Source organism: Cebus imitator, unplaced genomic scaffold, assembly GCF_001604975.1.
Source record: "Cebus imitator isolate Cc_AM_T3 unplaced genomic scaffold, Cebus_imitator-1.0 Scaffold204, whole genome shotgun sequence".
Classification (NCBI taxonomy): Eukaryota; Metazoa; Chordata; class Mammalia; order Primates; family Cebidae; genus Cebus; species Cebus imitator.
This window is the reverse complement of record NW_016107519.1, coordinates 3,484,488-3,498,828: the sequence shown is the minus strand read 5'-3', so window position 1 is coordinate 3,498,828 and position 14,341 is coordinate 3,484,488. Positions and strand designations below refer to the sequence as shown.

The window sequence follows — 14,341 nt, the reverse complement described above, 5'->3', positions numbered from 1 at the left end:
GGAAAAGCCTTGATATAACATAAAACTAAGTATAAGTCCCAGCCCACTTCGTGATTTGGGGCAAGTCAGATAACGTGTGTGAGCCTCAGTTTCCTCACCCATACAGTGGGGATAATGATAGTGTCTACTTCAGAGAATGGGTTTGAGGTTTAAACAGGATAATCACGGCTGCCCGCTTCCCTCCTTGAGACAGTACACGTGAAAGCCTGCGAGGAGCATACTGCAGATGGGCGAGAGTGTGGATCCCATGGCCACTCCTGACTCTGTTGCTTGTTAGCTGTGTGACTTTAGACAACTTGCTTAACCTTTCTGTGCTTCCGTGTTCTCATCTGCAATGTGGGGGTGACAATAGTGCTCCACAGGAAGTGGCTAAACATATAAAAGAACAGCACCTGGTACCAATTCTCTGTAGGCTGGCACATATTATCACTGCTGTCATTTGTCAAATTATTGCCAAAGATCCTTCAGCCTGTGTTCCTGCCTATGGCTGCACCCTGCTTTCTGCTCCGTATGTTAGTTTCCCAAAGGCCTGGATTCTGTCTTCTTTGAGGTTAATATCCCCAAGCTCAGGCTCAGCACACTCTCCTATGCATGGGATGGGGCAGGCAGATGATGTGGTGGATGGGGGCGGGGATTAAAGGAAGGTACTTTTAAAGTACATGTATAATATAACAATTTTATACTTAGAAAAAAACTGTCATTGTCATATTTCAGACTACATCAGGGTACGTTGTTATGGTAAACAAAAGGAATCATGCTGGAGATCTACTATATAATACAGGGCCTATGATTAACAATCCGATATGGTATACTTAAACATTTGCTAAGAGGTCTGTCTTATGTTAAGTGCTCTTTCCACGCAATGGAACAAAACAAAACAAAAGGGGAAGAAGAAAAGTTCTGGAAGTGGTGACTAAGTTTATAGCATTGAAGTGATGGTTTCAGGGGTGTACACTTACCTGTACATCAAGTTGTATACATTAAATACAGTGACATTTTGTGTGGCAATCTTATTTCAACAAAGTGGTTTTTTTTTAAAGAGGGAATCATTTCCAAACTGCTATTTAACAGTTTGGAAATACTGATTCAGTGCTCATTGGAGTTGTTAATGCAATAGGATGACTATAGTTAACAGTACATGGTATACATCCGAATAGCTAGAAGAAAATATTTGAAATGTTGCCAACACAAAGAAGTGATAAATGTTCAAGGTGATGGAGATCCTAAATAGCCTGACCTGATTATTTCACATTCTATGCATATATCAAAATATGTGTACCCCAAAATACGTGCAGGTATTATGTATCCATAAAACATGAAATAAAGCATTGCTAGAAGAAAAAAAGTACCGTTTTTAAAAACCTCTACACATGAGCCTCTTTCCACACTTTTTATAAATGCCATCAGATACATAGTGTTCATATAACATTTATAAAGTTTCGAACAATACTATGTCGCTAGTATATGGAGAACTTGATTTTACAGTAATAAAAATTTTAGAAATGCCTTAATTAACTGAAGTTAAATAAATGAACACTTATTTTATTTATCACATAACTTCTTTTATTATTTACTTTGTTAAAATTTTATTTTAGATGCAGGGATACATGTGCAGGTTTATTACATGGCCATACTCTGTGGTGCTGAGGTTTGGGCCTCTAATTATCTTGCTGCCCACTCCGAGTAGTGAACATAGGTTTTTCAACCTTTGTCCCTCTTGCTGCCCCACTACGTAACTTCTTATGTGATAAAATGTCAATAACTTAAATTTGTTTTCTTAATTTTGTAGGATGGCTTCTGGAAACTTACCCCAGAACTGGGATTTATATTAAATCTTAATACAAATGCTTTGCACAGCTTTCTTCAAGAAAAAGGCATTCAGTCTCTAGGTAAGTCACTATCATTTGATTTATTAAGGCATTATTTTCATTCATTCATAAGCATGCTCCTGTTATAAACTATTTTGTAAACCAGTATATTAATGTAATAATTATGAAAGTTATATTTGAATGGAATTATATTTAACCATCAAAGGAAATGGGAGATGGGTTTCTAGTCATATTTGTACCACTAATTAGGATATTGTCTATTCAAATTTATTAGCATAAATAGCACCGACTGCTATAAAAAAAAAAAATCAGTAGCTTAACATCATCAAAGATTACTTTCTTGTCCGTATCACAGTCAAATATTGGTCAGGAAGAAAGTTCCACTTATGCAGTCTTTTAGAGACCTTGACTCCTTCCATATTGTGGCTCCACCGTCTTCAATATGTGTCTTTAAAATTATCATGATAAGAGAGAAGAATGAAGATTACTCTGGCATCATCCCCCTGCTAGACAAGAGGAAGAACACTAGTCATATAGCCCCATCCATGTACAAAGGCATGTACTGTTAAGCTGTGTGTCCAGGAGGAGAAAGCAGCTCTGATGAGCACCTAGCCAGCCTCTGCCAGAGGCAGTTGTTCAACCTCCGGATCTGCTTCCTATCATGACAACAAAGGGAATAGGCGAGGAAGTCCTGAGCATCCTTGACCCAGCAAGTGGTTTGAAGGTCAAATGTAGCCTCAGGAGAGGAGTTGTGTTTGTTTGTTTGTTTGTTTTTAGACAAGGTCTGGCTCCATTGCCCAGGCTGGAGTGCAGTGGTACCATCTTGGCTCACTGCAACCTTCACGTCCCAGGCTCAAGGGATCCTCCCACCTAAGCCTCCTGTGTAGCTGGGACTACAGGCATCTGCCATCATGCCCTACTGATTTTTGTATTTTTTGGTAGAGGTGGGCTTTCACCATGTTGTCCAGTCTGATCTTGAACTTGTGAGCTCAAAGCAATCTGCCCACCTCAGCCTCCCAAAGTGTTGAGATTATAGGCGTGAGCCACCGTGCCCAGCCTGGAGATTTTTTTTAAATATACATTATTAAACAACTAGTCAATATTCATGGACAGATAGAACAGTAGTGTCTCACTGCCCCACCTTCATCTCTAAAATGTCAGAGTTTTCATATTCCAGGCTAGGTGGGCAAATGCATAGCCTGTTTGACCTGCACTAAGCCAGAAAAGGGTGATGACAATTTACATGAGGAGTGAGTGCTTGTTCCTGGAATAATAGAAGAACCTGTATCTGACTAACTCTCCTGCCAATAACAGTTATTAACTTTGAATAAAATATTTAAAACCATTCTTTGAAGGCCAGGAGAATAATCAAAAACAGGCAGAAACTACAGTGAACATAATCTGAAAGAAAGAAAGCAAACTAGGTGAGCTCCACATGTATCCAGCTTGTCACCTAAAGGCACTTCTCAGCTCATGAGACACAATGGGAGGTTAGAACTAAAACAGAAAGTCTTAACAGGATGAGGACACGGGGTTGGAGTTTGAGGTTGCCAAAGTGGCTGGAAATTAAGGATTAAAATCCTATAAAGGAGGGAACCATAAAGCAGGAAGCTCTCCAATCTGCATCCAAATACCCCTCAGATCCGTGGCTCTCTCTAACCTACATGCACATATACAGGGTGTAACCTCAAGGAATTCAGGAAAAAAGCAACAGCTGGGAAGCTACAGAGCTAAGCAGAGATTTCAGCTGCTGCCTAGTACTGGCCAGAGTTTAGAGTTAAAATTGCACCAGATTAGAGAGACTTTATAAATATCCTTCCGCTGAAACCATAAAAGGGTCATACGGATCAAATCTCATGATCAAGGACTATACCCAAGGACAAAGGGATATGCTAAAATAGACCCATCCTAATAAAGCCTAAAACAAAGCTACACAGAACACAACTGAATACTCTTTAGAGTAAGATAGCATATAAGATAGCATAACTGATAGTCTCTACAAGGTATCGTTTTAATGTTCGGTATAGAATGACAATTTGATAACATATGAAGAAGCAAGACAATATGACTTGTGATCAAGGGGAAAGTGGGCTATAAATGCTGACCCACAGATGACCCAGACACAGACTTTAAAACTGCTATTAAAAATATAGTGAGGGATTGACGTACCAGAAAAGGATTGAATGGGTGAACAAATGACAGGGTCATAGCAAATAGCTGGAAACTATAAAGAAGAACCAAATGAAAATCCTAGAACTGGAAAATATAATATATGCAATGAAAAGTTCATTGAATGAGCTTAACAACAGAATGGACACAACAGGAAAAAAATCATTTAATTCAATTTATAATGTACTCAATAAACTTATCTAAACTGAAATACAGAAAGAAAAAAATAGAATGAAAAAAGAACAGAGGAGCCAAGATTGTGGAATGATATCAAAAGGCTTAACATTTGTGTTGCTGGAGTTTCAGAAGGTGAAAGGGTAGACAGAAAAATATTTGAACACTTTTGTAAAATTGATCAAAGACAGCATCTTCTAGATCCAAGAAACTCAGTAGAACTCCAAGTACAGAGATATAAAAACAAGTCAGAGAAAAAAATCTGATAAGTAGATAAGATTTTGGCCTATCTAAATGTGGTCATTTTTGTACTTGTCTGAAAAAAGTCAGATAGGCCAGAGTCAAACTGTTGAAAACCAAAGACAGGCTGGGCATGGTGGCTTATACCTGTAATGCCTGCACTTTGGGAGGCCAAACAGGACAGATCACTTTAGCCAAGGATTTCGAGACCAGCCTGGCCAACATGATGAAACCCCATCTCTACAAAAAATACAAAAATTGGCCAGGCATGGTATTGTGCACCTGTGGTCCAGCTACTTGGGAGGCTGAGTTGGGAGGATCACCTGAGCCCTGGGACGTTGAGGCTACAGTGAGCCGTGATTGTGCCACTGCACTCCAGCCTAGGTGACAGAGTGAAATAAAAATTCAAGATAAATATATTGTCATGTGAGGCTAGAGCTCAGGGAAGAGGTCAGAATTGGAAAAGACTGGGAGAATTCGCAATGTCAGTAGTATTTAAAGCCTGGCTCTGGATGAGGTCACCCAAAGAGAGGGTGGTCTGAGCAGAGCAGGTGCTAGAACCAGGCTGCAGGACAGCAGCGTTTAGTGTTGAGACAGGACAGAAAACAGCAGAGACACTGAGAAGGAGCGGCCCAAGAAACCAGAGGAAAACTGGAGAAAATTGAGATGAGATTCACGGATGTACCTTTTCCATGGGCTTTTCCTGTGTTTCTCTGTATTTCTCCGCATTATCTGTGTTATTTTTCTTTTAGTGTGTGCTTTTCTGCCTTTCTTTCTCTACGTAGAGTCTCAACCTCTCTGATTTTTTTCCTCTGACTTGTTTTCATATCTCTGTACCCAACTTGGTCTTTTATTCTCTTCGTTTCTCTTTTATCATCCCTTCTCTTTCTGAATTTGTTTTTTAAATAATGCTGATACACATTAGGCATTTTATCAGTTTATTTATCTATTTATAAACTATTTTATTTATTTATATTTATCAGTTTATTATATTATTCTTGGAGTCCTATGTTGCTTATTATTAATATTGCTTAAAAATTAGTCTAACATTTTGTAAATAATACCCAAAAAAAGCCACAAAAGAATCCAGCAAATTCAACTTCTTTTGTCTCCATTGATTTTTTTTAGGACAGTGGATTGGGTTTTTTCGTTTTGTTTTTAAAAATTTTTTCAATTCCTTTTTCTCCTATTAAGAACATTATATTATTTAATAAAAGCCCTCTTATGAGCAGTTTTAGGTACCTCAAGGATTTAAAATTAATGGTGTAAATGCAGATATGTGCATACCATGCCAGGTCCTTTTGTCTTTACTCAAAAAAAAAGTAATTTTATATTCTTAATTATAAGACAAAGATTTGGGGTTTTTTTTCTTCCCTAAAACCATTTTTGGTTGGGTGCTGTGGTTCATGCCTATAATGTCAACACTTTGGGAGGCCAAAGTAGGAGGATCATGTGAGCCCAGGACTTGGAGGTTATGGTGAGCTCTGATCACACCCACCACTGCACTCCAGTGTGACAGAGTGAGCCCCTATTTCTAAAAAAAAAAAAAAAAAAAAAAAAAATGAAGCCTGAATTTTTTAAACAAAAATGAGTTAATTCTGAGTTCAACACATGTAAACATTCATTTTTCAATTTTGAGATTTCATAATATAGTAAAATACCTTGATTTGGATACCTGTAGGTACTAATCACTAGAAATAATTTGATACCCTGATGTAATTGGTCATATTTGTTATTTATCTGTTGAATATGTAGGTGTACTCTTCTAAGCTAATTGTAACAGGAGCCTAAACACTAGATTTCTTTCATTGTACTTCCTGGCTCCCTGATTATTGAAGATGGCAAGCGAGGGGCACTCTGGATACAGTTCCGTTTCCTGACAGCCATCAGGATAATATGATGGGCACATGTTCCAACCATCCTCATTTTTCACTTAAATAGCAGGCTAATTAAGGACCTTGAAGAGTATTAGAAAGTTTCACGATCTGCTTATGTACCGTGATTTAACTGTATTATAATTCTTTAATGGGAATTTTATAAACAGGCACAGTTTGAGATGCAGAGTTTCCAACAGACCTAATGGAGTTTTTTCCCTTTAGGTGTAAAAGGAAGAGAACATCTCCTGGACCTAATTGCCACAATGCTGGTACTACAGTTTATTTGCACCAGGTTGGAAAAAGAGGGAATAGTGTTCAAATCACTGATGAAACTGGATGATGCTTCAGTTTTCAGGTGGCTTTAACTATAGTATTATGCAACTTATTTATATTTTCAACAATTCGTGCAAACAGCTATAGGGAATTAGCTGACATGTGTAGACTACTTCATAAGTATGTAGGAAGAGAATTTGTTTGCAGGTGACAGCTTGCCCAGAGTCTCCTGTGGCGGGCAGGGCTGATGTGGTATTTGAACCTTGGGCTGGACAGGAAATGGGCTTAGAGATTTTCAGTGCAGCTCCCGCTGGAGCCTGGCACTTCTGGCTCCTGATGTGGGGCTCTTCACTGCAGTGTGCTGATCCCTGGGGCCTCCAGAAGACCCACAATATAACTGTTGGGTCCAGCCGTGTTCCCAACAATGACAGCACCTGGGACAAGAATACAAATGGAAACCCACATACTATATGTCTAAGTATCTAAAAGTTATAAATCAAACTAGCAACCTATTAGATTAAAAGTATCCTAATTTCCTACCTTGGCAAATACAACTTCCTAACCACCTGGAAGGCCAGGTTCAAATTCAGCCCTTGGCTGACCCCTAGCACCCTAAGAGGCCTTGCATGCACACATGAATACCACACCCCACTCATCAAAATGCCATTCAGACCCCATGCCAGTGCCCCCTCACCCAGCCACCTTGCAGCACGAGTGAGATAGCAGCACAGTTCAAACTCGGGATGGCAGATCCAGGGAAGACCCTGGAAGTGGACTCAGGGCCATGTGGTCAGGGATACTGGAGGTACAGGGTCTGAAAAGGAGGATATGGGCTCTGGGGTGAGCACATTCTCTTGTCCCTGCAGACCCCTCACCCTATGGTGACAGGGGCATGATCAGAGTAGGATCCCTCTGACATATATACGTATATAAGTATATACATACACATATACATACACATGCAATTGGTTTATGTTCTTTTAAAGGCAAGATAAGGGGAAAACTAATCAAACTAATAAAAATATTATTATGAGGGGTGTTTGGTAGAGGGCACAAGGATGAAAGCTAGGGCTCTCATAGTGTACTTTGTTTTGCAGTTTTGACTTTGAAGCTATGTAAATATTTTACATAATAATGGATAAGATTTATTTATTTATTAAGACAAAGTCTGACTCTATCACCCAGCCTGGAGTGCAGTGGTGCAATCTCAGCTCACTGCAACCTCCATCTCCTGGGCTCAAGCCATCCTCCCACCTCAGCCTCCTGAGTAGCTGGGACTACATGCATGCACCGCCATGCCCTGCTAATTTTTGTATTTTTTGTAAAGACAGGGCTTCACCATGTTGCCCAGGCTGGTCTCGAACTCCTGAGCTCAAGCAGTCCTCCCACCTCAGCCTCCCAGAGTGCTGGAATTACAGGCATGAGCCACCATGCCCAGCCTGGCAATTAATTTAAGGTAACTTTAAAGCATAGTACATAGGCCAGGTGTGGTGGCCCATGCCTGTAATCCCAGCACTTTGGGAGGCCAAGGCGGGTAGATCACAAGGTCTGGAGTTTGAGACCAGCCTGAGAAACATGGTGAAACCCTATCTCTACTAAAAATACAAAAATTAGCTGTGTGTGGTAGAGCACACCTGTAATCCCAGCTACTCAGGAGGCTGAGGCAGGAGATTCGTTTGAACCCAGAAGGCAGAGATTGCAGTGAGCTGAGATTGCACCACTGCACTTCAGCCTGGACAACACAGTGAGACTCCGTCTTGAAGAAAAAAACAACATAGTACATAATTTGACTATACTTCCGTAGTGGGATAGTGCCTAAGGATTAAAAAATATTACAAAGAAATCTCACTGGGAGTAGCCATGGTGTTAATAATACTTTTGATTTGTAAAATAGGAGGTAGATATTAATATTGTTAGAAAGTAATATGCGTAAAATCAAAGAAGTTAAATTAAACCCTTTGAATTCTAAATTTGAATTAGATCAGAGAATAGAGAAACATGTTACATGACACCATGGAAATGCAGTCAGCAAAGTCTGGAATGTGGGGAAATAAATGGCAAGAGAAAAAAAGGGCTGAGGAGTGGAACCTATAAAATAAACTTTTAGAGACATACCAACCAACTTGTTTAGATCCTGATTTGACCAAAACCCACTGCATTTTAAATAATGAGACAGGGAAAATTAAACACTACCTAGGGATATTTTATTATATTAAAGAAATATTGATAACTATTTTTTAAGTGTCATGATTTAAAAAAAGTTCTCAAACACAAAACAGGTGTTCAGGAAGTTCTGGGCTAGGCCCATTGGCTCATGCCTGTAATCCAAGTACTTTGGGAGGCTGAGATGGGAAGATCACTTGAGCCCAGCAAGATCAAGTCCAGGAGTTTAAGACCAGCCTAGGTAACCAAGAAGACCCTCATCTCTACAAAAACCTTTTTTTAATTACCCAGGCATTGCTGGGCACTGTGGCTCACACCTATAATCCAAGCACTTTGGGATACCAAGGCCGGAGGATTGCTTGCATCCAGGCGTTTAAGACCAGCCTGGACAACATATCAAGACCCTGTCTCTACAAAAAATTAAAATTAGCTGAGTGTGATAGTGTGTGACTACTTGGGAACTGAGGTGGAGGGATTACTTGAGCCCAGGAGGTCAAGGCTGCAACGAGTTGTGATTGTGCCACTGCACTCCCGTGAGACTCTGTAAAAAAGAAAATCATAATTTACTATATGTAATTTATACTTCAATTTTTTAAAAAGCAATACCTTCTCATTTTTTTGCCAAAACAATACCTTAAGAAAAATTAGAATTTATTCTTTTTTTTCTATTTTGAGGATTTTCTTTTTTTTTTTTTAATTTCTTTTTGTTTTGAAATAGGATCTCATTCTGTTGCCCAGGCTGGAGTGCAGTGGCGTGATCTCAGCTCAGTGCAACCTCCCCCTCCCAGGTTCAAGCAATTCTCTTGCCTTAGCCTCCCAAGTAGCTGGGATTACAGGTGTACACCACCATGCCCAGCTAATTTTTATATTTTTTGTAGAGATGAGGTTTTGCCATGTTGGCCAGGCTGGTCTCAAACTCCTGACCTCAAGTGATCTGCCCACACTGGCCTCTCAAAGTTCTGGGATTACAAGAGTGAACCACTGCACTGGCCTATTTTGGGTATTTTATTTTAAAATAAACCAATGCCACTTGTCAAGAGAATTAATTAAATGAATATCAAAGAAAAAAACACTTTGAACAGCTAGGAGATGGTACTGAAAAATTAGTATTTGACTTAATAGACATATCCAAAGAAGTACTTATTCTATTTAGATCATTTCCAATTATAGCTGTTAGAACAAGTATAAACTTTGAACCTGCTTTTGAACTGTAATATCACAAAGTATTAAAGTAAGATTTTCAAAACTGATCAAGTATACGACAGCATATTGCTCTTACTACATTACTGCTATTGTGTTAGCAAAATAGTTTGTTGGCACTTTAATACATAAGACAAAATGATTTTAGGCCGGGTGTGGGGGCTCACGCCTGTGATCACTTTGGGAGGCTGAGACGGGTGGATCATTAGGGCAGGAGATCAAGACCAGCCTGGCCAACATGGTGGGACCCCATCTCTACTAAAAGTACAAAAATTAGCTGGGCGTGGTTGCATGCACCTGTAGTCCCAGCTACTCAGGAGACTGAGGCAGGAGAATCGCTTGAACCAGGGAATTGGAGGTTGCAGTGAGCTGAGATCGCACCACTGCACTTCAGCCTGGTGACAGAGCGAAACTCTGTCTCAAAAAAAAAAAAAAAAGATTTTAAATATTGAATATTCAACAGTCTCAAATATTCTACACCATTTAGTGGACACAGACTTGGCTTTATATGCGTATTCTACCAAGTTGTTCCTGGTTTACATGACACAACTGAATATACGCCAGTTTCATGGGTGACTCTCAGATATTCTGAAGGTACCCAATCAAGTTGGTACAGCGGGAAGGAGAGAGAAACAGACGCCTCATTTGTAAAATAGTACTTGAGTTTGTGCATGAAGAATGGATAGGATTTCGATTCAGAACCATGGAAAGGGGACAGCCATAAACAGCTGTAAAGAGGCTGGAACTTGAGCTGTCCTGCACACAGCAGAGATGCCCAGAGGCACATGGAAGCCAGGAAATGATGGGCATAGGACACTTGACAACGCAGTACATAAGTTCAAGGTCAGACGGGTAGAACTTCCACAAGATATCAAGGAGAACTGCTTTTATTAAATATCTTAATTTTTGGCAGAATCATTTTGTCTGATATAATGTGATGGGTTTAAATGTAGTATTTCATATGTAATTATATTCTGATATCTGAAACATTTATTTGTTTTAATCTAGGAATATTCCCTGGGCTTTTGAGGCAATAGAGAAAGCAAGTGAATGGGTAAGAAGAACTGAAGGACAGTACCCATCAATCTGCCCCCGGCTTGAACTGGGGAAAGACTGGGACTCTGCCACCAAGCAGCTGCTGGGACTCCAGCCCATAAACACTGCGTCCCCTCTTCATAGAGTCCTTCATTACAGTCAAGGCTAAATCAAATGAAACTGAATTTTAAACTTTTTACCTGCTTCTATGTAGAAAATAATCAAATGTTGATAGATACTTATAATGAAACTTCATTAAGGTTTTATTCAGTGTAGCAATTAATCTCTTTAAAAATAAAGTAAGTGGAAGCAGAATTACTTTAATCAACTAACAAGCAATAATAAAATGAAACTTACAATACTACAGTTTTCTGTGTTTCAGTGTTTTTTGTTTTATTTATTGATTTATTATTTCTGAGATGGAGTTTTGCTCTTGTTATCCAGACTGGAATCTAATGGCGTGATCTCAGCTCACTGTAACCTCCGCCTCCCGGGTTCAAGCGATTCTTCTGCCTCAGCCTCCCGAGTAGCTGGGATTATAGGTGCCTGCCACCACACTCAGCTAATTTTTTGTGTTTTTAGTAGAGACAGGGTTTTACCACATTGCCCAGGCTGGTGTCTAACTCCTGACCTCAGGTAATCTACCCACCTCAGTCTCCCAAAGTGCTGGGATTACAGGCACCAGCCACTGCGCCCAGCCTCTTGTTTTAGAGACGGTCTCAGTCAGTCTCCCAGCCTGGAGTGCAGTGGTGCAATTATAGCTTACTGCAGCCTCAAACTCCTGGGCTCAAGCGATGTTCCCATCTCAGCCTCCAAAGTAATTGGGACTACAGGCATGTACCACCACACCCAGCTAATTTTTTGGGTGTATCTTTTGTAGAGATGGGGTATTGCTGTGCTGCCCAGGCTGATCTTGAACCCCTGGCCTCAAGCAATCCTCCCACCACAGCCTCTGAATGTGTTGGGCGTACAGGCATGAGCCTCTGCACCCAGCCAGTGTTTCAGTGCTTTAAGGTGATAAGAGATGCTGCTGGATGGTCCTGGGATCCCGTGTCCATCTCACATTCAGGAGTCCAGTGGAAAGCTGGCTCAGCTGGACTGAGCAAGCTAAGAAGAAACATGGTCTTTGGCTCATCAGCATCCCTGACATATGTCTGGTTCCAGGGCCTGGCTACCTGACCCTCAGTGTACAAAGCCTGCAGACCCCTTGATCCATTTCTTCTTACCTAGGGAAACTAGGTATCCCAAGCAATTATTTGATGAACCTTACTTTTGATGTTGCATATAAAATCTCATTGCCAAATCCAAGGTCATCTAAATTTTCTGCTGTGTTATCTTCTGGAAGCTTTCTTGTTTAGCACTTTTTTTTTTCCCAAGACAGAGTATCCCTCTATTGCCTAGGCTGGAGTGCAGTGGTACAATCATGGCTCACCACAGTCTCTAACTGCTGGGCTCAAGCGATCCTCGGGCCTCAGCCTCCCAAGTAGAAGGGACAAGAGGTATACGCTACCACACCCAGCTAGTTTTGTACTTTTTACATTTCAGACTATGATCATTTTGATTTGTGTTTTGTAAAAGGTGTAAGGTCACTTTCCATCTTTCTCCACACAACCACTTGCAAGCCATTCCCCCTCTTCCTTGTGTAAAATGTGGTTTCTTTGACATTCCCTACCTGTTCTCATTGCCGCCATTCACCAGTCGTCGAAGACCTCCCTCATTCCCATGGTCCCTGCCTTCATCTTCAGTGACTTCCAACATCCTGAGCTATGGCCCGGCCTAATGCCCTGGCCAGTCACTACTAACATTTTTAGAAGTCTTGTTTGTGGTGATCTATACTGAAATTAAAAGAAAAAGTGAAGAATTTTTGCCTGTATTTGGAAACTTCCTTTTCTTTTTTTATATATATAGCAAACTTTATTTTTTAAATTCATTTATTTAACTTTAGGTGCATACTATATCTGGCATTTCTCCCCATGTTAACCCTCCCCACCCTCCTCTCCCTCCCCACCCCTTGCAGTCTCTCCCCTACCCCCCCCAACTGCCCTCGGTGTGTGATGCTCCTCTCCCTGAGTCCACGTGTTCTTATTGTTCAACACCTACCTATGAGTGAGAACACACGGTGTTTGGCTTTCTGTTCTTGTGTCAGTTTGCTGAGAATGATGGTTTCCAGATTCATCCAAGTCCCTACAAAGGACACGAACTCATCGTTTTTTATGGCTGCGTAGTATTCCATGGTGTATATATACCACATTTTCTTTGTCCAGTCTATCATTGATGGGCATTTGGGTTGGTTCCAGGTCTTTGCTATTGTACCCAGGGCTGCAATGAACATGCGTGTGCATGTGTCTTTATAGTAGAATGATGTATAGTTCTTTGGGTATATGCCCAGTAATGGGATTGCTGGGTCAAATGGAATTTCTGTTTCTAGATCCTTGAGAGCATATGAAAAAATGCTCATCATCACTGGTCATTAGAGAAATGCAAATCAAAACCACATTGAGATATCATCTCACGCCAGTTAGAATGGCGATCATTAAAAAATCTGGAGACAACAGATGCTGGAGAGGATGTGGAGAATAGGAACACTCTTACACAGTTGGTGGGAGTGTAAATTAGTTCAATCACTGTGGAAGACAGTGTGAGGCTTTCTCAAGGAAACTTTCTTTTCAATAGGTAATAAACAGAAAGACAAAGCAAGAGAACTCTGCCTGGGTCTTCTGAAGAAATAAACCCATTGAAGGAGACAATCTTCCTATTTTAGATTAGTCATAGGAAGAAGAAATCCAGGAAAACCTCTTCCGCCATGCTAGGTAGGGAGGAGTGGGGTGAGAGTTAAGGTGTCTCATGACAGTTGCATCCAGGCATGACCAGGTAGACAGAGGGTAGCCCAATCAAAAGGGACACCAGCGGCTGGATGCAGTGGCTCATGCCTGTAATCCACAGACAGAGGCAGGTGGATCACCGGAGCTTAGGAGTTCAAGACAAGCCTGGGCAAAATGGCAGAAACTCTGTCTCTACAAAAAAAAAAAGAAAAATACAAAAATTAGCCTGGTGTACTGGTGTGCACCTGTAATGCCAGCTACTTGGGAGTGTGAGGCACGAGAATCACTTGAACCCAAGAGGTGGATGTTGCAGTGAGCCCAGATTGCACCCCTGCATTCTAACCTGGATGACAGAGTAAGACTCTGTCTCAGAAGAAAGGGATGCCAGCTCTAAGCAACTGATTATACCAGGTATCTGCCAAATATCTGCCCTAAGGCCAAAACAGTATGAGAGGCCTCAATTCTGGAAAGATTGCTAGAGTTGGCATTGGAAGCAGAGAAGGCTAATTGTCCTCCTGTGTCAATTCCCAGGATTTGATTCTGGCCAGCCATCCAGCTG

At 40.7% G+C, this 14,341-nt stretch overlaps 1 protein-coding gene across 1 annotated transcript in view; it reads left to right on the top strand.

The window, feature by feature from the left end:
- Positions 1-11,326, top strand: part of PARP4 (poly(ADP-ribose) polymerase family member 4) — a 95,314-nt gene extending 83,988 nt beyond the window's left edge. The window contains exons 32-34 of the mRNA XM_017548224.2: positions 1,790-1,889; positions 6,512-6,644; positions 10,934-11,326. Of these exons, the coding sequence (XP_017403713.1) occupies positions 1,790-1,889; positions 6,512-6,644; positions 10,934-11,129 (429 nt within the window). The 3' untranslated portion in view covers positions 11,130-11,326. The remainder of the gene's footprint in view (positions 1-1,789; positions 1,890-6,511; positions 6,645-10,933) is intronic.
- Positions 11,327-14,341: the final 3,015 nt, after the last annotated feature.